The sequence below is a fragment of the Desarmillaria tabescens genome, assembly GCF_030435595.1.
Source record: "Desarmillaria tabescens strain CCBAS 213 chromosome Unknown EV420scaffold_1, whole genome shotgun sequence".
Taxonomy (NCBI): Eukaryota; Fungi; Basidiomycota; class Agaricomycetes; order Agaricales; family Physalacriaceae; genus Desarmillaria; species Desarmillaria tabescens.
The window spans coordinates 815,571-836,886 of record NW_026848300.1 but is presented as its reverse complement, the minus strand read 5'-3'; the positions used below and the strand labels follow the sequence as shown (position 1 = coordinate 836,886).

At 47.7% G+C, this 21,316-nt stretch overlaps 7 protein-coding genes across 7 annotated transcripts; 5 read left to right on the top strand and 2 right to left on the bottom strand.

The window, feature by feature from the left end:
• Window positions 1–760: 760 nt before the first annotated feature.
• Window positions 761–1,476, top strand: EV420DRAFT_1472560 (uncharacterized protein; the record flags this gene model as incomplete). The annotated part of the gene is made up of 3 exons (XM_060469060.1): window positions 761–787; window positions 846–1,020; window positions 1,082–1,476. 3 exons carry the CDS (start codon window positions 761–763, stop codon window positions 1,474–1,476), a joined length of 597 nt encoding a protein of 198 aa, XP_060339098.1.
• A 1,383-nt stretch (window positions 1,477–2,859) lies between these two features.
• On the top strand, window positions 2,860–4,126 carry EV420DRAFT_1659114 (velvet factor-domain-containing protein; the record flags this gene model as incomplete). The annotated part of the gene is made up of 6 exons (XM_060478888.1): window positions 2,860–2,984; window positions 3,039–3,155; window positions 3,219–3,298; window positions 3,359–3,498; window positions 3,565–3,741; window positions 3,804–4,126. 6 exons carry the CDS (start codon window positions 2,860–2,862, stop codon window positions 3,960–3,962), a joined length of 798 nt encoding a protein of 265 aa, XP_060339097.1. The 3' UTR covers window positions 3,963–4,126.
• Window positions 4,127–4,435: 309 nt separating this feature from the next.
• Window positions 4,436–5,587, bottom strand: EV420DRAFT_1493638 (Mn superoxide dismutase). The gene is made up of 7 exons (XM_060470778.1): window positions 5,365–5,587; window positions 5,147–5,309; window positions 4,916–5,094; window positions 4,796–4,859; window positions 4,707–4,744; window positions 4,621–4,656; window positions 4,436–4,569 (listed from the first exon to the last, which is right to left on the bottom strand). Exons 1-7 carry the CDS (start codon window positions 5,476–5,478, stop codon window positions 4,498–4,500), a joined length of 666 nt encoding a protein of 221 aa, XP_060339096.1. The 5' UTR covers window positions 5,479–5,587; the 3' UTR covers window positions 4,436–4,497.
• A 609-nt stretch (window positions 5,588–6,196) lies between these two features.
• EV420DRAFT_1493630 (uncharacterized protein) lies at window positions 6,197–8,486 on the bottom strand. Its single transcript, XM_060470777.1, has 10 exons — window positions 8,347–8,486; window positions 8,185–8,280; window positions 7,983–8,131; window positions 7,842–7,933; window positions 7,561–7,792; window positions 7,444–7,512; window positions 7,263–7,393; window positions 7,095–7,214; window positions 6,618–7,045; window positions 6,197–6,568 (listed from the first exon to the last, which is right to left on the bottom strand). The coding sequence occupies exons 1-10, from the start codon at window positions 8,448–8,450 to the stop codon at window positions 6,424–6,426; spliced, it is 1,566 nt and encodes a 521-aa protein (XP_060339095.1). The 5' UTR covers window positions 8,451–8,486; the 3' UTR covers window positions 6,197–6,423.
• A 165-nt stretch (window positions 8,487–8,651) lies between these two features.
• On the top strand, window positions 8,652–9,302 carry EV420DRAFT_1257622 (DUF775-domain-containing protein; the record flags this gene model as incomplete). The annotated part of the gene is made up of 2 exons (XM_060466844.1): window positions 8,652–8,854; window positions 8,906–9,302. 2 exons carry the CDS (start codon window positions 8,652–8,654, stop codon window positions 9,300–9,302), a joined length of 600 nt encoding a protein of 199 aa, XP_060339094.1.
• A 1,529-nt stretch (window positions 9,303–10,831) lies between these two features.
• Window positions 10,832–16,985, top strand: EV420DRAFT_21944 (1,3-beta-glucan synthase). The gene is made up of 11 exons (XM_060481263.1): window positions 10,832–11,265; window positions 11,323–11,579; window positions 11,631–13,241; window positions 13,289–13,609; window positions 13,665–15,045; window positions 15,094–15,273; window positions 15,326–15,707; window positions 15,762–16,224; window positions 16,277–16,607; window positions 16,660–16,853; window positions 16,901–16,985. The coding sequence occupies exons 1-10, from the start codon at window positions 11,058–11,060 to the stop codon at window positions 16,752–16,754; spliced, it is 5,229 nt and encodes a 1,742-aa protein (XP_060339093.1). The 5' UTR covers window positions 10,832–11,057; the 3' UTR covers window positions 16,755–16,853; window positions 16,901–16,985.
• Window positions 16,986–18,910: 1,925 nt separating this feature from the next.
• Window positions 18,911–20,790, top strand: EV420DRAFT_22007 (thaumatin-like protein). Its single transcript, XM_060481270.1, has 14 exons — window positions 18,911–19,330; window positions 19,385–19,413; window positions 19,474–19,480; window positions 19,536–19,585; window positions 19,635–19,704; window positions 19,767–19,865; window positions 19,919–19,985; window positions 20,047–20,139; window positions 20,193–20,257; window positions 20,325–20,349; window positions 20,405–20,464; window positions 20,514–20,537; window positions 20,588–20,681; window positions 20,733–20,790. The coding sequence occupies exons 1-14, from the start codon at window positions 19,268–19,270 to the stop codon at window positions 20,752–20,754; spliced, it is 768 nt and encodes a 255-aa protein (XP_060339092.1). The 5' UTR covers window positions 18,911–19,267; the 3' UTR covers window positions 20,755–20,790.
• Window positions 20,791–21,316: the final 526 nt, after the last annotated feature.

Genomic DNA, 21,316 nt, shown 5'->3' with positions numbered 1-21,316 from the left:
TGAACGCATTTTCCAAAAGGACAGGTCGACAAAGACAGTCCATACAGCTCTGTGGGCGTACAGCCGACGAAGAATCACGGTAACCGGTGCAGTCTTCACCTTCTTTTGTGAGATCTATCATAGGCACTGCAGTTTGCGTAAAGAGTTGAACCAATCATCTGTACGTAACTTGGTCTCGAGATGCCGAAAACAATACGAACACATACTCAAGTAGTAAGCTGAAGAATTCGGAGGCCTGGTGAAGAGTCGGTTAGCACGAAAAAGGGAGAGAATTGTCTTTGTTGAGGTTTCCTTCCGTTGGAATTGAAGTTCCCAGAAATCACCTGGGCATGTCGGAAAGACTGATCAGAGTTCGTCCCTGTCTGCAGTGTTCATCTTCAACTTCGAATACCATCGTGATATTGAATGATTGGCGCTAGGCTTCCCGTTGTTGGATCCGTGTATTCCAGCGAAATGTCGCATAAAAATGAGGCAAGCTCGACCTAGGTGCCCTTCTAGCACACGAGAATGGGTCGGTTCTGGACGGTACAGCTGCCAAGCCAGCGTCGATGCGGACGTCGCTGCGCAATCGCGGCTGGCCAAGTGAATGCGCAGGACCTGTAACCCCATTTGGACGACTCTGTATTGAATCATGCGGCTGTGCATCAAGTTCGACCCTGCTGCCGCGAGGCGTGCCCAGAAAAACTTATAAAGCTACCATCATGGAGCCTAGTGGGGTCCACCAGTCTCTATTACACGTTTACCACATCTGACACTGAAAATGGTTCGTTGGTCGCAGTACAATGAGGTGCGTACCGTTCACTTGCCGCCGCAGTGGAAGCATTGCTGAAACATTTTTTTTCCAGGATTCTTATCGCCTTCCCGAGGGTTTTCGGAGAATAGGATATGATGCAGACACCATGCGTTATACATTCTCCGACAAAAGGGGGAAGCTCTACCAAAGTCCACCTGGCGAGGAGTACGGTACCCTGACACCAGTCATTTCTACGTCGACTAGCAGACCAGAAGCCTTTTATTCAGGTTCGCTGCCTTTTCTTTTGTTAATAATTTACACCTTAATAATCCATGTCCGTCCCTTCAGACAGAACAAAACCCAAAGTCTCTGTCTCGACTAGTCCTGCTGCCAAGACGTTCCATGACTTTCTACCTTCCTCCGCTATAACATCTCCCTCATCGTCCTCGGACCGGAATTCACTATCACCGCCGTCGCCTGGTATGCAGTTCGTTAATGCCGCAAGGCGGACTGCGCTTCCCAAAATGCAGGGCGTTGTCCAGAGCTTGCGTCGATCCACCACGTCCGCGAATAAATCTGGCCACTCTTACGACGATGAGAGGCGTGGCCTGCTGCGGATCCCTTCGACCTCGACTACTGCCAGTTCAGTCTCAGCTAGCACTGTGGGTCGATCGAAGAGTTCTGCCACACAGCGTTCACAGTACCAGTATACCAAGACTCATTCGAGAAAGTCCAGCGTCTGAAACCAGTGGCGTCCCCCCATCGATATACTCGGTAGTCGTCAAGACGATGGATTATTCCCTACCTTTTTGTAGAACTTTTGGATTTCTTTTTGCCAATGCTTTGCTCGAATTGTATCTATCGTAGATTCTGTATGTATATGTAACTGTCATCATCCTTCCTTATCCTCACAAATGTTCTGACCTCAATGCACGATAATTTTATACTACCCTACGACCTACATCAAAGCTGTGGATCCTCATGGTTGTCATGCGACTTTTATGAGGCATCTGTCGTGCAAGAACCTGCGATGAGACTCCGCGACGACTTGTAACTTTGACCCCCAGTTTTATCAATGTCCATAAGATTCCGAGTTCTGGGATCGATGTGGCCAGAGTGTTGTAATTAGTCGGAGAGAACTTGGCATGCAGACGGTCTCTACTTTTGTGGAAACTTCTTTCACGGCCGCTTCCGCAGGCAGCACCTTATCTGTGCCTTTACACTTGGATTAGGTTCTGAAAGAAGCCGGAGGCGTCATCGATGGCGTCAAATACATGCGCCGGGGGTCTTGCAGTGGCTGAAAGGTATATGCTAAAGAAACCGATACTCAAGACCTCGCCGCTATCTGCAAATTGATAAAGTACTGTCTTACCCGAACCGTTTGACTAAGATTTAACTTGCGTTTAGTCGAGAATTGAGGGTACAGCTTTATTCACTATGAATTCCCGTTGTGGCTAATCAACGATATCAAAGCTTCGCGGCCCACAATTAGGATCTATCATTTCTTCCTGATTACAGCCTCTTACAGGCGAACGCACTTTGTGAGGTTCAGTTGATCTCCCCCTGAGAAGAGCCTGGTTTCCAGGGCGTATTCAACTTGCTTCCCCCCTTCTGCTTCGTCAATTATTAAGTTATCCTTTGTTAGCCAAGTAGGGTACTCGGTAGATCCGGATCGCTTTGGGAAATCTGAGAGTTCCGAAGGCCGCAAAAAGCACAAGGAACGCGACGTCGGATTCATAGAAGACCACATCGATATGAAAAAATTGAGGCATCGAGTCGGAGACAAGATCCAAGCATGCACTGACCGGTGCGGTGTAGTACCTTCTCTTCCTCGCTACCCTGCGAGCTGAGTGCGCCAAAGTTCTGGTCGTACCCGATATAAAGGTCCGAAAGCATCCGTGCCCCAAGAACGTGGTGGACGTGGCATCCAGTCGTCCATATCGGGAAAGAATCTACATCCATAAAACCCGGCGCCCTTTCCCTGGAACTCAGCTCTTCCCTTACCCCCACATTGCGTACCAGGAAATCCGATCGCCATTCGCGACCTTTGAATTGGGGGGGCGGGGGGTTATAAACGTGCTCACCGTCTTGCACTTGTCATAAGGCCCCAAGTTAGCTCGTTCATTATGAGCAGTCTCCCACGTGGTACAGGTCTTATAGACCAACCAATACCGTATTCCTCAGGCCAATATCGCGGCTTCACTATGCGAACTCGCGTTAGGGAACTCCAAAAAGCAGTTCTGGGTCGCAAGTAAGTCTTTTCGTAACATGCCCAATTTTTTAATGGTAACCAACGCAAAAATAGATATGCTAATGTCGACCGTCGACCTCTAGACCCTCCACCCGTCATCTCGATGTCCATCAGCGCCGTACGCGACGCGGGGACGAGTCGCCAACGCGAGGAGGAGATTGAGGACTACGGGTCAATATTTTATTCTTGAATCGTTTGCGTGTCCATCTCTGACGTATATATAATATTTTATAGCGAAGTACAGACAGCCGGGCTAATGTGCACGGTTGATCTATTTCCAGTTATTCCTCCACCTCCAGAACATCCTCTGACCGGTAAGGCCTTCCGTTTACCAACTTTGATATCTCAAGCTCAAGTTTAACTTTTCTTCTCAGATATCGTGTATCGGGAGCGACACACGGGGATCCCAATCCTCGAAAGCTCCAAGATGACAACATCCCTTGTCGGAGCTACGTTTGTCCAACCCAACCTCATAGACTGGGAAGGAAAACGCCAGCTCATGTTCGTGTTTTCCGTAAGTACCGTGCTTCCTTACAGATATATCTGACACAACTGACGCGCCACGGTGTGATTATTACAGGATTTAGCCGTACGACAAGAAGGGCAATTCCTACTCCGCTACCGGGTTTTCGATCTTTTCGCCCGTGCGCACGGCCAATCCGATCTGACTATACAGGCGGAATGTTTTGGTGGCGTATTTCGCGTCTATTCTACCAAAGAGTTCCCTGGCTTACCGCCTTCTACCGAGTTGACAAAGGTAAAAAGAAACATCACGCTTTTTAGAAGATCTATCTGATATGATGACTGCGTCCTTTGTAGCATATTCAGCGTTATGGGGTACGTCTTAACGCTAGAGAGACCGAGCGAAAACGCCGGAAACCCAGCGAGAGACCTCCAGAAGAAGCTGGTCAGTCAAAGAAACGAAAACATGAAGACGGGAGCGATCCTGAGCCATATGAACATGATAGTGGAGGTTAAAGTCTTGAACAGTTCCTATTTTCGTTCGTTGTCGCTATGCACTATGTATTCGTATCCCCCTCTTTGTAATACCCATTATGCGTGTAATTCTGTACTATTTACTTCGATTCCTGATGTTCGGCACTTGACTGGGAAATAATTACGACTTTGATGGGCAGTCTTAATTTTGTATTGACGCGTTTGCAGATCTAGTAGCCGGTGGCATCTGTATCAATCTTGTACCTCTTGGAACCTGGACGTAAACCGGTATCATTCGTAACCCCGGAATGTGGCTCAACTTCAAGCGTTTTGGCAAGATTTGTCCCGGCAAATGTCGCATTTCTCTGCCGTATAAATTTATTAAACGGTTGTGTCATCCTAACACATCAGGACTGGCTCTAGGCTATCGAAGGTTATGTAGGCATAAAAGTCCTAGGGACTCAATAGATCAGCGGTAGATCATAACGGCGGATTCGCCACGGTCTCATGCATGAGGACAAATTACTTCGCGTAAGTCACAATTCATTAACCGGAAGTTAGTACATATACAGATGATCTATTTAGTCGCTTCAGCAAGTCGCTGTTCGGCCTCTTTGAAGTTGATGACATTCCAAATGGCATTGAGATACTGAACGAAAATAAGTGAGCGAAACCACCAGGGGTCGAAATATACACGTACATCAGGCTTTACGTTCTTGTATTGGAGATAAAAGGCCTAGAGTATGAGCATGAGTAAGCGTACATGAAAGAAGAACTCAAGCGAACATGTTCCCAGATATCAACACCAATGAGGGGAGTATGCGCTGGATATAATCAGTGAGCTGCGGTGATGGCCCAAAAGAAAAGAGACTCACTGATGAGAGGGTCTTGATTGGCGGTAGTGACAATGTCCAACTTGCCGGACTTTGAGTCGTACCCCTTCAAATGCCGTTTACGTGAGACATGATTGTGTGAAGAGACGACGCGCTACACACCAGCCAACCCCATCCACTGCCTTGGATAGCAGCTGTTTTGGTATTGAACTCTTTCTTGAAGGCTTCAAAGGAGCCAAAGTCACGCTCAATAAGAGTCTTGAGTGGGCCACTCTCGAGTTTTCCACCCTCTTCAGCGGCGGGAGCCAAGTTCTTCCAGAACAAAGAGTGGTTGATGTGTCCTGTAGGGAAAACGTCAATAATGATGCAAGAAAGGTACAGATTTATTCTTACCACCGCCGTTAAACTTTAACGCACTCTGCAAGGCGATATGATCCTTGGTCGAAGTCGATTTGGCATACGCCTCCTCAGCAGCGTTAAGGCCATTTACATATGCCTGGTGGTGCTTTTGATGATGAAGCTTCATAATTTCCTCCGAAATGAAAGGTTCAAGAGCCTAAGAAATCCTGGTCAGTGCCTACCTAGGAAGTAAACCGGTGTGAACTACTCGCATTGTATGCATAGGGCAAGTCGGGAACGGTATGGAGAGAAGCCAGACGCACTACTCCAGCAAGAGAGCGACGAGAGAATGCAGGTCGCAAGGCAGTTCGAGCAATGGAGAGCATGGTGGGAGTCGGAACGCAAGCAACAAACAGGATGCAGGTTCAACCTCGTCGATGATGTCATGGTTTACTAATATTTGGCAAATCCTTTCCCCGCTTCATTTTGCTTCCGGGAAGGGCAGTTGCTTCTACCAAGTATCCCGTTAGTCTCGTTACCATCCTGTATATGAAGCAAGCTGTCGATATACAGTCTGGTCTTTCTGAGTTTAAATTTGGCAGGCGGTACAGATTTCGCTCAAAAAGGCTATGATCGGGTTTCGCGTGGCATGCACAGAGCACTATTTCAATGTTCGACACTCTGTTTTCGCACCTGGTGTATCGTTATCTGTTGAAATACCCAATAAATGCACCAAGCTTGCAAGGATGTCTTTTTTTTATACAACATTTGTCTGCATTGTGCAAAAACACATGAAGGTACCAAAAACTGTGAGATAGATGTGAATTGGGCAGAAATGAAGCCGTGGGCAACCAAGTAGATGGAAAAAATAATTAATATACACATTCTACACTGTTTCCAAGGCCCTACGGGCTCTTATTTGAGTCCGGGGAGTTCCAACGCTCTCAGAGGGTCCGTACGAGCCACGCGAAACTTCGATCATAGCCTTTTTAGGCGAAATCTGTACCGCCTGCCAAGTTTAAACTCAGAAAGCCAGGACCTTCTATCGTCGGCTTGCCACATAGAAGGTACTGTCACAGGACTAGTATCCCGTCACCCGTGCAACGAATGCCTCAGCAATGCCCTTCACAGAATCACCCAAAAAATGTTTTATTGCAGCTATTCGACATACATTTTACAGGCTACACTACACACTACATAACACGCAGCATCTAGATAACAGAAATCCATAAATTGATGCAATGATGTCGACAAGTTGTACGATGCATGACAATTAAATAGGCTGATAGAGATGTCGTACTACGCAAAACAACGAAAGCAATTCTACGGATCTAAAAATCTCCAAGGTCTACTTCCATCGTCTCAATAACCTCGGCTTCGAACGTCTTGGCTTTGCCATTTGTCGAAGGAACAAGCAGCGAGGTCTTTCTCTCCGGAGTCATCGGCGTAGGCTGAAGCCCGCTAGGAGTCCCCGGCCTGAAGAAAAGGAGGTTCACAAACATAACACAAGAGCAGAAAAACGAACCTAGATATTGGTGTGGCAGAGTTGAACGTCCGTGGAACAGTTTTTAACCTAGCACTCGGATCAGTCGGAGTAGCAGTCCCACTCTTCCCAGCGAGGGCACGTTTTCTCTCCTTTCTTCTTTGTTCGGCCGCCGCAATTTCGGCTTTGCGGACGGCCTCAGCGTTAGCCTTACGGTTCTTCTCGCTGAGTTTGGCTAATGTGTCGTCTTCCTCACGTCTGCTGTTTTTCTGAGGGCTGCCGACATCTTCGCCGTATTGAGCGACGAATTCAGCCAATTTCGCATCCAGTTCTGCGACTTCATGATAATCTAGACGACGTTGAGCCAGCGTACGTTGCTGCACCAAGCGCGCTCGTTCCAGAGTAACCCAGTTTTGTGATTTGGCCGCTGATATTTGGTGCTTGCGAGCCAAGATAGCACTAACATCCGCCTGGATTATCGTGTCAGCCACCCATCGTACATCAACGTGAAAACTTCACCTCGGTCTTTGGTTGCGTAACCAGATGTACCATACGAGCTTCCTTGCTCTCCAGCTCCCCCTTGGAGGGTAGCTTGACATGTTCAGTTTCGCAGGTATTTTTGAGACGGAGAAATTCTTTCTGTTCCCTATGGATAAGAGATTGTTATGACCACAGACTTCCACTGACCGGTTCGAACGGAGAATTAGATACTTTGTCCATCTGCCAGAGTTTCTTTGATGCGCCATGTTGAAGTTCGAGAGTCTGGTTGACCAGTGTGCTCTCAACCATATACGGTTTGACTATGTCAGCTCCGAGGTCTGAGGGAAAATGAATGGACAGGATACGGGAGCACAGGTATGTGACGTACTGATAACTTGACATATACGATAGATGTTCTTGCCGTCCTCGCTACCAATAAGATAGCGAACCCAAGTATCTGCAGGAATTAAACAGGGAAAAGTGGAGACTCAATTTGAACACCTACTCTTGACGTATTCTTCAAACCACGGCGATAGATAGTACTTCGCTATCATAGCACGAGTAAGATGACACTTTTCCAGATCATCCATGGTGATGGGTTGTTCGTCTTTGACGGCTTTACGGTCTTTTTCACCATCTTGCTCCGTCTTGCTGATCTGACCGTCCTCGTCATCCTCATCTGAGGTGCCCATATCCATGGCAGACGAAGATCCATCGTGGAAAGGTGAACCTTCATTCTAAGGAAGATAAGCATTATGATACGAATCAGACAAAGGAAGGCCACACGTGTTGCTTGTCGCTCTTAGCTCTGCGTTTGGCCTTGAGCTCATCTAGCTTGCGTGACTTCTCCTTCGTAAAACCCCGTGATGGGCGTGGTCCTAGGGCATTTTAAGATGTCAAAACAACACGCCAAAGGGACCGACAAACTTTTCGACGCTCTTGCGACGCCGTCCATGTCACCAGAACGCTGGTCTTTGACCATGCGTGAAATGGCTCGCTTGTCCAGCATGCGCTGCTTATCTTCTAATCGTCCGGTGATGATCTCTTCACGCTCAATCTCGGACATCTGCATGAGCCTGTTACAGAAAACATCGACCCTTTGCTGTCGTGTCGCCACTGGAAGACGTACCTGTGCTTGTCGGCTGCATCCACATACTTTCCCTCCAAAGGATAGGGATCTTCCTCATCTTCCTCGCTTTCAGGTTCATTCTCGTAGTCAGAGATGCTAAGAAGGGTGGAGAAAAACCGGTTCTGAAATGGGGATGCTGCGAGATCAGATTCCTAGGCTCACTCGGCTTTTCGTTTCTTTGAAGACTTTGTTTTCGATTTTCGTTTCTGTTTCTTGTCTGAGCCAGCCTCGACAAGCTCGAGCAATTCGTCGTCAAAGTCGGACATGATGACGGTGGAGGAATGGGAAAGGGAACAATTATTTTCACACGCCACGGTTCCATCGGGTCGGATAGGTTTCTAATTTTGGTCATCAACGCCGAGACATCTTCTCCAAACTTCGGGAGAGTTCTTGACTTGTCTTTATAGGCGCCATCGTCACTCTTCCTTTCGCAATCACGACTACCGTTTCCTCTCTATCCAACAGAAATGTTTGGCTGCTGTGTCGCTGGCCGTCTGCTACAGACAAATCTCCAACAGATTGACGAGACGCACGCGTTGTTTGAGCTACCGAACGCCAGTACCATTAACCATGTTTGCGTCTTCGTCTTGGGCAATGTGCCATTCCCGGAAGGGTATGGTGCTGCAGTCCACTTCCATTGGCCTGGAAAAGGATTCCAGCTTCTTGGAATGTGAGTTCACTCTATCATTGATGTCGATTAGCTTGCTGATTAGCTGCCCAGGATATCTAACGACAAGCCATCAGCGATATTCCGTTTACGGGGTTCCTTTTCCTCAACATCAACATATCGTGCCTTCGACCAAAACGCGCCGATGGAGGACAATGGAGACGTCACCGCCATCCTCGGATTGTCCATTGAGCCCGTTCATGTAATAGAGTCGCAACTGGCCGCCCTGCCTGCTCCCCTTACGAAGCCTGGAAACGACTTGAGCGCTAACCCTACACTTCTCGCAGAGAAGATTGTGAAGAACCTGTTCAACTACCTATCTGGTTTTACGGGCGGGGGGCCCATGACACCTGAGCTCGCAGTCCCGTTGGGATTGATCGCGAGATGGTATGAGAATTTCACTGGAAAGGTTAGAAACAGTGGACTGGCATTTTTGGAGAGAGAGGAATAGACGATCTCGTCGATGGTAGGTCTCGACCTAGTATCGATGAAGGATATCTGCATTTACATTTCATTTAGCGCGATCATATTCGAGGACACATATCAGCATGCGCTCCTACGCCGCACGTTGGCAACAATAAACCCCATATACATGATTATCCGCAAAGAAGCATTTGCGTTGAATACTGGACGGTGTTCATGGCGTTGGAGAATAATGGCGGAGTCTATATTATTGGCATTGAATGACATTGAAATAAGATCGTGTTACTGGGTGTCAGGATGATTTAGAGCCAAGCTGTCTCCGCACTCAACATTTTTAAGCATGTACCGTGGCTCGACGTACGTACTAGTCAAAGAACCTGGAAGAGGACATTGGTATCGAGAATGAGGCTCGAATATGAGGCTCAGTCCGAGACCGCCCTGCCTGACTGGGATAGTGTGTTGGGTACAAAAGGAGTCATATAGATTGCAGAAAAAATATTAAGCTCCTTTTGGCTGAAATTCGAAAGTTGTCAGCTCAGGAAACTGTGCTTCTTTGGATAGACTGAGGGGGACCGGGACCTACCTGGGCAGCGGTGCCATTGTTTCTAGGAACCCAGATACTTAGTATTTCCTGTGTTCGCGATCACGTGACCATAGAGGCAGGGGGAGTCCTTGCTACATAGACCATGGATCGATGAGCGGCCATTGACGTCCAAGTAAGCGATTTCTGCTAGTCATTAACATGGGGTCAACACATATGCACACTAACGTGCACTTCGCTTTGTGTTCTGGATTCAATTAGTGCGGCCATGTTGATACCCGGACGAACATGCGTTGCATTTTTGGTTTCTGTCCCGGTGAACGCAGCGCCGGCACGACATATTAGATCCTCAAAAAATAAATAAACCTGGAAGTCGCTTTGTCGGAGGTTCATCTTCGGCGAACGATGATGCTCGCAGTCAGGACGAATAAAAGATTCTCGAAAGTCAAACGAATAGAACCAGAAGTTCCTATTATGACAAAAGTTGTCATGAGAAAAGGGTATACGGATGAACTGGTCATTATTATTACATATAATGTTCCAGGAACATATGGCAGACATCGGTGAATGGTCTCGGGAACAGCCATCAGGAAGGGGTAAAGGGTGCTAATAGTGTTCCATGTGGTAACCAGTCCGTAAACAAGAGCATAGTGCAACCTTGCAGAGTGTTGTACATAGCCTACGCCAGATACTTTTGTACGCAAATGATGGCGACACTGATAGTATGGATACGCGTTTATCGAATGATGAGCCGTAACGCGTAATGCTGTTCCGAGACAGAACAAGCATCGGCCAAAGCTGTACTTCTGAAATGCCTTGTGCTGTCAATCGAATCTGACGCTCCTATCGCTGAAAAGGTCAAGGAAGACCGCCAGCGATGCGCCCTAGAATAAATTTGGAAACTGGCGGATACCCCAGAAAATGAAGGTTCTACTATTTAGTAGGATTCAGAGCTGGTGCCGGGCCAAAGTTTCACGCGGCCGCTCTGGCCGAGACATGGCTAGTGAACGTCCTTGGTAAAATATTCTTGGAAAGAAAAACTAGAAAATCGTACTGGTTCCAAAGGCAAGACAGTGACAGAATCTGCATTATTATACTGGAGTCAGCAATTGTCAGCCAAGTGAAACGGTGGGAGCAAAATTGAGAGTCCGCAGTGTGGCTGTGATTGGTTGCCACGCTTTCTGTTTCGTCATTTTCTGCCTGCCGTCGTCCTCAAACCATCTCTCTTCCTGACCACCACCCATGTCTGGTCGTCCAGGGCACAACAGCCAGGAGGGCTACCCTTCATCGTCGCCCTCCTCCCTCGACGCTCACCAGAACGACCCATTCAGCCCCCCACAACGCCGGTATTATGATAACGACTCGGAGGATTATGGTCGCAGAGATACATATGCTTCAGACAACAGCAATACTGGTTTCTATGATCAGAATGGAGCTTACGACCCGTATCGTGCGTTTGCTACGTTTTCTCGTTTTCCAACGTAACTAACCCGGTTCTTGGTAAAAGCCCCACAAGACACCGACTCCGATGGCGATGCTTACGGCCCACGCTATGCCCCTTCTGCGGAGTCCTTGGGCGTTCCCAGGATGGGAAATTCAGAGTCGTCGACGCCAACATTCGTCGATTATGGCCAAAGTGGTCGAGATGCTTACCCTGCTTGGAGTTCAGAACGCCAAATTCCTCTTTCCAAGGAAGAGATCGAAGACATCTTCCTCGACCTTACCCAGAAATTCGGATTTCAGAGGGATTCTATGAGAAACATGGTCCGTGAACTCCGTGCTCTGTTCAACATTTCACCTGACACTCTTGGTTAGTTCGATTTCCTCATGCAGCTTCTTGACAGCCGAGCCTCTCGCATGTCCCCAAATCAAGCACTGCTTACCCTCCATGCCGATTACATAGGTGGACATCACGCCAACTACCGTAAATGGTACTTTGCCGCCCAACTCGACCTCGACGACGCTGTCGGTCAAACCCAGAACCCCGGCCTAACCCGCTTGAAGTCCAAGCGAGGTTCTGGAAAACGGCCCCCGCATGAAAAGTCCCTCAACACCGCTATCGAGCGCTGGCGTCAAGCCATGAACAATATGAGCCAATATGACCGACTCCGACAGATCGCCCTGTATCTGTTGCTGTGGGGAGAGGCCGCTCAAGTCCGTTTTGTCCCCGAGTGCCTCTGCTTCATTTTCAAGTGCGCAGATGATTACTATCGCTCACCAGAGTGCCAGAATCGGGTGGAACCTGTTCCAGAAGGTCTGTATCTGAGGGCAGTCATCAAGCCGCTCTACAGATTCATTCGGGACCAAGGATATGAGGTCGTGGATGGCAAGTTTGTGAGAAGGGAGCGGGATCACGAGGATGTTATTGGTTATGATGATGTGAACCAGCTGTTCTGGTACCCTGAAGGAATCGCTCGGATCGTGTTGACCGACAAGACTCGCCTCGTGGATCTCGCACCTGCACAGCGGTTCATGAAGTTTGATCGCATCGATTGGAATCGCGCCTTTTTCAAAACATATTACGAACGACGCTCCTTTGGTCATCTTCTTGTCAACTTCAACCGAGTTTGGGTCATCCACATATCCCTTTACTACTTCTATACCGCCTATAATTCTCCTACCGTTTACCAGGTCAACGGAAACAACGTTCCCGCTCTACAATGGAGCGCTACCGCCCTTGGCGGCGCAGTTGCTACAGTCATCATGATCCTCGCCACCCTTACAGAATTCTCCTACATCCCAACCACCTGGAATAATACGTCCCATCTCACCCGCCGCCTTCTTTTCCTCTTTGTCACCCTCGGCCTTACTTGTGGGCCAACCTTTTATGTTGCCATTGCTGAAAACAATGGCTCTGGCGGCCAGCTCTCCCTCATCCTCGGTATTGTCCAGTTCTTTATTTCCGTAGTCGCCACTCTCCTCTTTGCCATCATGCCGTCAGGTAGGATGTTCGGAGACAGGGTGGCTGGGAAATCGAGGAAGTATCTAGCTAGCCAGACCTTTACTGCTAGCTATCCTACTCTGGACACCGCTCCCCGCATTGCCTCCCTCCTCCTATGGCTCCTCATCTTTTCGTGCAAATTTGTCGAATCCTACTTCTTCCTCACGCTTTCTTTCCGGGACCCTATCCGAGTAATGGTGGGAATGAAAATTCAAGGCTGCAATGATCGACTGTGGGGCGACGCTCTCTGTACAAATCAAGCGGCGTTCACACTCACGATCATGTATGTCATGGATTTGGCCCTGTTCTTCCTGGATACTTTCCTATGGTACATTATCTGGAATACTGTGTTCAGCATTGGACGGTCGTTCTCGCTTGGTCTTTCTATTTGGACACCTTGGAAGGACATTTACACTCGGCTGCCAAAGCGTATTTACGCCAAGCTTTTAGCGACCGGCGATATGGAAGTCAAATACAAGCCCAAGGTAAGTTTTCATGTTCGTAATGCGGGCGATGAATTGAATTCTTGTAGGTGCTGGTCTCCCAAATTTGGAATGCCATCATTATCTCCATGTATCGAGAACATCTTCTGTCTATTGATCATGTTCAGAAACTCCTCTACCACCAAGTTGATGGCGGTCCGGGTGCAAATGGTCGACGCAGTTTACGGGCGCCTCCCTTCTTCATCTCGCAGAATGACAAAGGTTTCAAGGGTGAATTTTTCCCGAAGGGTAGCGAGGCAGAACGGCGTATTTCGTTCTTTGCGCAGTCGCTAACGACAGCCATGCCGGAGCCTCTCCCAGTGGATGCTATGCCTACTTTCACGGTTCTCACGCCACACTATAGCGAAAAGGTGGGTTTTGAATTGAATGTCGCATACTCCGAAATGACGTTATCCCTCTGTTCAGATTCTACTTTCTCTTCGGGAGATCATTCGTGAGGAGGACAAGAATACTCGCGTCACACTTTTGGAGTATCTAAAGCAGCTCCACCCAATAGAATGGGAGAACTTCGTGAAGGATACCAAAATTCTGGCTGAAGAATCGGCTATGTTTAACGGTACGAATCCATTCGGAGACAACGAGAAGGCGCAGTCGAAGACGGATGATCTTCCGTTCTATTTCATCGGTTTCAAGAGCGCCGCACCGGAGTTTACTCTTCGAACACGTATTTGGGCCTCCCTTCGTGCCCAGACCCTGTACCGCACAGTCTCCGGTATGATGAACTACTCGAAAGCCATCAAACTTCTGTACCGTGTCGAGAATCCTGAAGTTGTCCAAATGTTCGGCGGAAATACGGACAAGCTTGAACGCGAGCTTGAGCGCATGGCTCGCCGCAAGTTCAAGTTTGTGGTATCAATGCAGAGGTATTCGAAGTTCAACAAGGAGGAGCAGGAGAATGCGGAGTTCTTGTTGCGTGCATATCCAGACTTGCAGATCGCATACCTCGAGGAAGAGCCGCCCAGAAAGGAGGGTGGCGATCCCAGGATTTTCTCGGCGCTTATTGACGGGCATAGCGAGTTCATCCCTGAGACTGGTCGACGCAAACCGAAGTTCCGTATTGAACTCCCTGGGAACCCTATCTTGGGTGATGGCAAGTCTGACAACCAAAACCATGCCATTATCTTCTATCGTGGAGAGTACCTACAGCTGATCGATGCCAATCAGGACAACTATCTCGAGGAATGCCTGAAGATTCGGAACGTTTTGTCTGAGTTCGAAGAGTACAATATTTCGACTCAGAGTCCTTATGCTCATTGGGGTCACAAAGAGTTCAAGCGCTCCCCTGTAGCCATCGTTGGTGCCCGCGAGTACATCTTCTCGGAGAATATCGGTATTCTCGGTGATCTTGCCGCTGGAAAGGAGCAGACGTTCGGTACACTTTCGGCGCGGTCCATGGCCTGGATTGGCGGCAAGCTGCACTATGGCCATCCTGATTTCCTGAACGCGTTGTTCATGAATACCCGCGGAGGTGTCTCAAAGGCGCAGAAGGGTCTACACCTGAACGAGGATATCTATGCTGGTATGAACGCTTTCGGTCGTGGCGCCAGGATCAAGCACACGGAGTACTTCCAGTGCGGCAAGGGTAGAGATCTTGGATTCGGCACGATTCTGAACTTCCAGACTAAGATTGGAACGGGTATGGGTGAACAGATGTTGAGTCGAGAGTATTACTATCTGGGTACCCAGCTTCCCATCGATCGGTTCCTCACATTCTACTATGGACATCCCGGATTCCATATCAACAACATGCTGGTCATCCTGTCAGTGCAATTGTTCATCGTAACCAGTAAGTTCAATCTGTCTGCCTTCTAGTTCCAGAGCTGAGATTTTCCAGTGGTGTTCTTGGGTACATTGAACTCGAGCGTTACTATTTGTCGGTACACGGAAGACGGGCAATTCATCGGCGGACAGGCAGGATGCTACAATTTGGACCCTGTTTTCGACTGGATCAAGCGTTGCATTCTCAGTATCTTCCTGGTGTTCATGATCGCCTTCTTACCCCTCTTTTTACAAGGTATGCTTATTTTGGTTCATTAAAAGACATAGCGTAACACTTATCTTTACAGAACTGGTTGAACGTGGAACATGGAAAGCCATCTTCCGTTTGGCGAAGCAATTCGGTTCATTGTCGCCCGTGTTCGAGATCTTCTCCACCCAGATCTATACCCATTCCATCTTGAGTAACTTGACCTTCGGTGGAGCGCGTTATATTGCTACTGGACGTGGCTTTGCCACTAGCAGGATATATTTCAACATCTTGTTTTCTCGATTCGCCGGTCCTAGCATCTACCTTGGCATGCGAACGTTGGTCATGCTGCTTTATGTCACCCTGTCACTCTGGACACCATTCCTGATCTACTTCTGGATATCCATTGTCGCTCTTTGTGTCGCTCCGTTCTTGTTCAACCCCCATCAGTTTGTCTTTTCTGATTTTATAATAGATTACAGGTAACGATACCGATATTCTTCTCATCCTCGAAAATTTCTGATCACGTATCCCAGGGAATTCCTGCGATGGATGTCAAGGGGTAACTCTCGATCTCACAACAACTCGTGGATTGGATATTGCAGGCTTTCGCGAACCATGATCACTGGCTACAAGAAGAAGAAACTTGGGCACCCGTCTGAAAAGCTTTCCGGTGACGTACCACGCGCAAGCTGGCATGCTGTCATTTTCTCAGAGGTTATCTTCCCTGTGGTGATGGCAATTCTCTTCACCATCGCGTATACATTCGTGAAGTCGTTCCCTGTGAACGGTGATACACCTCCCAGCCCCCTTGTACGGATTGCAGTCATCTCTTTGGGGCCTATCGTATGGAACGCAGCAATTTTGTTGACGCTATTCCTTATCAGTCTTTTCCTTGGACCTATGTTGGATCCGCTTTTCCCACTCTTCGGTTCCGTCATGGCGTTTACAGCACATCTACTTGGTGCCGTTGGAATGGTTGGATTCTTCGAATTCTTGGTCAGTATCATCTCATCTGCGAATTGTTTAGATATTGATGTTTCAGTAACAGTGGTTCCTCGAACTGTGGAATGTTTCACATGCTGTATTGGGTCTGATCACTGTCATATCGATTCAGCGCGCGATTCACAAAATTCTCATCTCTGTCTTCCTATCTCGAGAGTTCAAGCACGATGAGACCAATCGCGCGTGGTGGACTGGTCGGTGGTACGGTCGTGGCCTCGGTGCTCATGTCATGTCTCAACCGGCACGAGAGTACATTGTGAAAATCATCGAACTATCCCTGTGGAGTTCTGACTTGATCATCGGACATATTCTGCTGTTCATGTTGACCCCGCCTATACTGGTTCCTTACTTCGATCGGTTCCACGCAACAATACTATGTATGTTTTTTTCTTCTTCATCCAGTCCTTGATGTTCTGACATGATTCTTAGTCTGGCTGCGTCCCTCAAAACAAATCCGCGCGCCCTTGTATTCTATAAAACAGAAACGACAGCGTCGCTGGATCGTGCGTGCTACTAGTTTTTGACATTGCAGATCTAACTTTTAACTTGATGTTCTCAGATAATAAAATACGGGACAATATACGTCGCTGTAATCGCTCTATTCGTGTTACTAACTGCTCTTCGTAAGTTCTTTGAGTTTGACGGTGAGTATTCACTGAACTATCTTCAGCCGCTGTTTTCCGCACGACCCTTCACTTCGATTGTTCCGTATGCAACAGCCTATAACAGGACTACGATTTCTTCACGATTCTTAGACTCTCCGCACTGTACTTTGTTATTTTTGATTTCTCCGTCATGATTCCATTTGTGCTGGGATACTCTCATGGACTATTTCCAAGGCTGTCTCGCACAGCACGCCGTGGATAATTTTATCACAAGGACATTTACTGTAAGCCTATCAATACCAATTCTATCATATTGTCGTCCATGGTTTCGTCATGTTCCGAGCGGGTTCCCAGAGTAATGAATGTTTCATTTGGACTTCATACACGAGCTTAAGGTTGGGGTTAATGTTTGTGTTTCTGATCGTCGATAATCTATTGACCGCAAAATGTTTTATAGATACCAATTATCTTGGTGCAGACGATCATTGAACAAGTACCTGTTTCCCGCTTCGGCGCCGTTTTGGTTACCCCATTCCCTGATATGTAGACAATTTTACGCGACAGCTGATATTTCGTTCCGATCCTGATATGTTCATGGGAACGAAAGATATTTCAAGACTTGGGAATCTATTTCGGCATCCGTCATCTAGCTATACAATGTAAAGAAGGCGCTTCCTACTGCAAGTGCTGCAGTCAAGACCTGGATAGAAACTCGCTTCTATAGAGTCCAATGCCTTCCAGGTCTGCGCTAAAAGCGACACTCCCTCGGCCTTGTTACGGATATCTTGGCAGAAAAAACAACCGTGGTCACAATACTTGGAACTCGAACTTTTTATTCAAGATGGTGTCCCTATAATAATACGCTCTGCATTTTTAGAACATCGATGGCGCCTGGGCGAACGGCAACGTCGATATCAGTTTAAAGGCTGGGCGGATCTGGGTGCGTTTCAACCTGTAACGACTCTCATCATTTCTCTTATAATATGACGGAGGAACAAGGCCATTGCAAGCAGGGTATCAGTGTCCCTTGCATGAGGGGTTGCGAGCGGGCCGTTGTCTGCCGTTGTGCGGTCGCTACATCGCCGCCGTGGGTCAATAACTATCCAATATCTAAGTGTGTGCCTGCCACCAAATGGACGGTAAGTTACAAGGAACAGCATGGCAGGATTACAAACATGATATCATGAGTCACATCAAATTAAGCCGCACATTGATATTTTTCCCTGATGGATACCGTTATTCATGTTGGGTGAATGTGCTGCACCTTTCGAATACAATTTGCAGCCTATGATTGAACCAAGGCACGATATGGACGGTCTTTTCGATACACCACTTTTTGCCCGTTCGACTCGGAAGCGGCTGTTCTTATATGCATTCGCGGCGGCTGCTTCACAAGATCTTGCGCCGCTCGGAAAAAAGCAGGGCCAATGCGGATATCAACCCGTCAGATTTCTAATCTATCAGGAACAGTAAGATCCTCGGCTTGTAAGTAGTGCGCTCCTTCGTGTCCTGTATCCCTAGTCGCTCATACTCGCAATCGCCCATTGATAGCAGGCTTCAAGTAAATCCCACACCTACACCAATGATCACACGAGTAATACATTCTCGTTGTCATAATTTTGATGAAGGAGCGGCACCGCCTTCAAAGTGTGCCCTCACGGCCCTAGAAGCAATCAACTGAGACGGTAGCTGTGTCTATTATAATCGTTCAGCAAAGTACGCAAAGCACGGTAAGTTCGTCATCATCCGCTTGTATTTCTATATCAATTAAATGATCGTCTACTTCAATGAAGCTGATGTATCGTCTGCAATGGACTCGCGGTGTTCTCCAAATGTATACTTCGCCGTTAAAGATTCGGCTAAATTCAAGCTACAACTGATTTTCCGACAAACTATAGCGGACGCATGATCCTCAATATCCGTGATGCACGTCGCTTCATTCAACCAGTTTCATCCCTTGGTGGTGAACTAGAAATCTGGTCCGAGAAGGCTCAACGCATGGCCATGAATCCAGTTGCTGTGTTCTAGTCAACATCCAAACATCAATATTTACGCCGGGTGGAGGCAAGTACAATCCTGTGATCCAATTTCCTGATGTTCACGCGGTGTATACCAAAATAGAGCCCTAAAAGCACAAGGGGGTTCCTTTCTACCTACAAGAAGCTCTCTAGCACACCAGAGCGTGATAACCCGTGAGCATGGACCATCGCCATAGTTTCGTAAATGAATAAGACCATTTCCTTTGCAGGAAGTAGACCAGGATCATTGGATGCTTGGACCTCATGGTCATTTGCCAGAGCGTCTCTATAGAGTTTTGCGGGCCTGGCTTGGATCCGTACGGAATATAGCCTCTAAAGCAGTATAAATAGTGGGATAACCAGCTGGGCTATTTCTCAGTGCACCTTGCGGTCGCCTCGATTCTCATTGCAGAGATGAAGCTCTCTATTGCAACTGCTCTTGTCTTTGCCTCTAGTGCTTTGGCGCGTACATTTACGGTGTGTACCACGGTGCTGTCATGTTTCGCGTCTGCCTAACTGACATACGAACAGGTGTATAATGGTTGTCCTTTCACCATCTGGTAAGTTCAAAGAATGATGCTCTATAGAATTCTTCGATTGTAATCAAAGCTCATTTCTAGGCCTGCCGTGAGTTTCACCAAAATCGCTATGATTCTCAGGCGAGACTGAAAGTCCATCGCAGATTTTTACCGACTTGAACGTCGCCTCGAACGTACCCAGCTTCCCGACCGGGTTCGTTGTATTTGTCGGTGTCAATACTACATTCTGATTATATTTTTAGATGGGAAGCGGCTGCTTATACCCACGTAACCTTCTACGTCCCGGACAATTGGAAGGCAGGCAGAATTTGGGTGATGATTATTGCTTTTCTCCGACGAATTCGCGTTTTGAGATCGAAACTTTTTTGTCATAGGCGCGCCGGGACTGCGATTTCTCGAGCAACCCGGGACCGAATTCATGTCTCGACGGAGGATGTAATGGCGGTCTTGAATGTGATCCGCACACCGGGACGGTAAGTCCTAACCGTGTAAGTTGAGTTTCAGAATAAGCTTACACCTACAAAAGGGGGTACCACCGGCGACTGTCGCGGAATGGACCCTCCAGGGAGATGGCTGGCTTGATTATTATGATGGTATGCATATCATGCTCCGATTTCTTATTGTAGCTTGGTTGCTCATCACAGCGGTATTCAGTATCTTTGGTTGACGGCTACAACCTTCCTGCCAGAATTGACAACAACGTCGGCTGTGGTATCCCGTCGTGCCCCGTGGATTTGGGTCCCAACTGTTTGTGATCCTTCCTTTACTTGTAGAACACCAATTGACTGGAAGTATACTAGGTCCTGCCGCGTTGAAGGGACCCTTTGATTCTTCCGGATTTCCGGTCGGATGTAAATCAGCTTGTGTATGTCCACGCTACTAAACATTCTAGTCGTGTACTGTTATGACTCATAACGATTGCCCCTTTCCAGGTGGCCAACTTGGACGGCAACCCAGGTCTGCCCGGCCATCAATCCATTAAACGTTTTCTGATTTTTTTTGTAAACAATAGCCGACTCGGCCAACTGCTGTTCCGGAAGCCACAACACCCTTGCTACCTGTCCTTCATCTGGTTAGTCCGTTTTCAGCCTCCCCTTGATGATGAGCTGACAACGCAGCAGGTGTCGCATACTACAGCTACTTTAGTACGTGAACTTTGGTACTAACCATTCCTCTTCTTACAACACATTGACAGAGAGCAATTGCCCTAACTCTTATGCTTATGCGTTCGATGAGCCTAGCGGCACGGCCTTGTGGACTTGCGATTCTAACCTGGCGGCCGATTACACGTATGTTGCATTAGTCCATCCATTTTCTCTGCTGACACGGTGGTGTCTTAGGTTGACCTTCTGCCCGCCTTGATTGAGCTAAATTCCAAATTCATTAGTAGCTCAGAATTTCTGTTTGACCTCAGTCATACCCCTTCTCAATGTCTTAGTGATGTAACAAGATAGTAGTCTTCTTGTCTTGGAATCTCCTTAATCTTCGCAGGGATACGGTGACATCAGAAGACCCAATAGCTCTACTCTCGCATTGAGCACTTTCATTCAGCTGGAAAAACGATTTGTAAGAGACGTCATGCCAAGTTATTGCCTTGAAACCAGGGCAAAACCGATGGTAGCGATATTTCCAAGGATTTCCCGATGGAGATCTTAGAGATCTTAGTCGAGATGTATGTGGTTCCAAAGCAGATGGCAGATGCATGCTCTTGAGGGACATTACGGAAACCTCCCAAATATCATCCATAAGTTCTCTTCGATCTGTAGAAGCAGTGCTAAAGGTTGGTCGTGTATGGCAAAACCTTTGGCATAACTATTCAGCCACGTGGCGTCACTTTCCTTCCACTTCTTATGTGGCGTCGTTAATGTTCGGTCAAATCGGCTCAGTTCAGGGTTTCAAAGCTTTTCGACCGCAGCTTGGACTC

Coding starts and splice junctions, on each gene's coding strand:
- EV420DRAFT_1493638 (XM_060470778.1), bottom strand. CDS start 5,478: ATGCTCTCCATTGCTCGAACTGCCTTGCGACCTGCATTCTCTCGTCGC. Junction 4,860..4,915: donor GCAGTGGATGGGGTTGGCTG/GTGTGTAGCGCG, acceptor CGGCATTTGAAG/GGGTACGACTCAAAGTCCGG. Junction 4,657..4,706: donor GTGTTGATATCTGGGAACAT/GTTCGCTTGAGT, acceptor CTCATACTCTAG/GCCTTTTATCTCCAATACAA.
- EV420DRAFT_1493630 (XM_060470777.1), bottom strand. CDS start 8,450: ATGTCCGACTTTGACGACGAATTGCTCGAGCTTGTCGAGGCTGGCTCA. Junction 7,934..7,982: donor CGTCGCAAGAGCGTCGAAAA/GTTTGTCGGTCC, acceptor AAAATGCCCTAG/GACCACGCCCATCACGGGGT. Junction 7,793..7,841: donor CTAAGAGCGACAAGCAACAC/GTGTGGCCTTCC, acceptor TATCTTCCTTAG/AATGAAGGTTCACCTTTCCA.
- EV420DRAFT_21944 (XM_060481263.1), top strand. CDS start 11,058: ATGTCTGGTCGTCCAGGGCACAACAGCCAGGAGGGCTACCCTTCATCG. Junction 11,266..11,322: donor TGGAGCTTACGACCCGTATC/GTGCGTTTGCTA, acceptor TCTTGGTAAAAG/CCCCACAAGACACCGACTCC. Junction 15,046..15,093: donor GCAATTGTTCATCGTAACCA/GTAAGTTCAATC, acceptor GAGATTTTCCAG/TGGTGTTCTTGGGTACATTG.
- EV420DRAFT_22007 (XM_060481270.1), top strand. CDS start 19,268: ATGAAGCTCTCTATTGCAACTGCTCTTGTCTTTGCCTCTAGTGCTTTG. Junction 19,986..20,046: donor CTGGCTTGATTATTATGATG/GTATGCATATCA, acceptor AGCGGTATTCAG/TATCTTTGGTTGACGGCTAC. Junction 20,140..20,192: donor CGTGGATTTGGGTCCCAACT/GTTTGTGATCCT, acceptor GAAGTATACTAG/GTCCTGCCGCGTTGAAGGGA.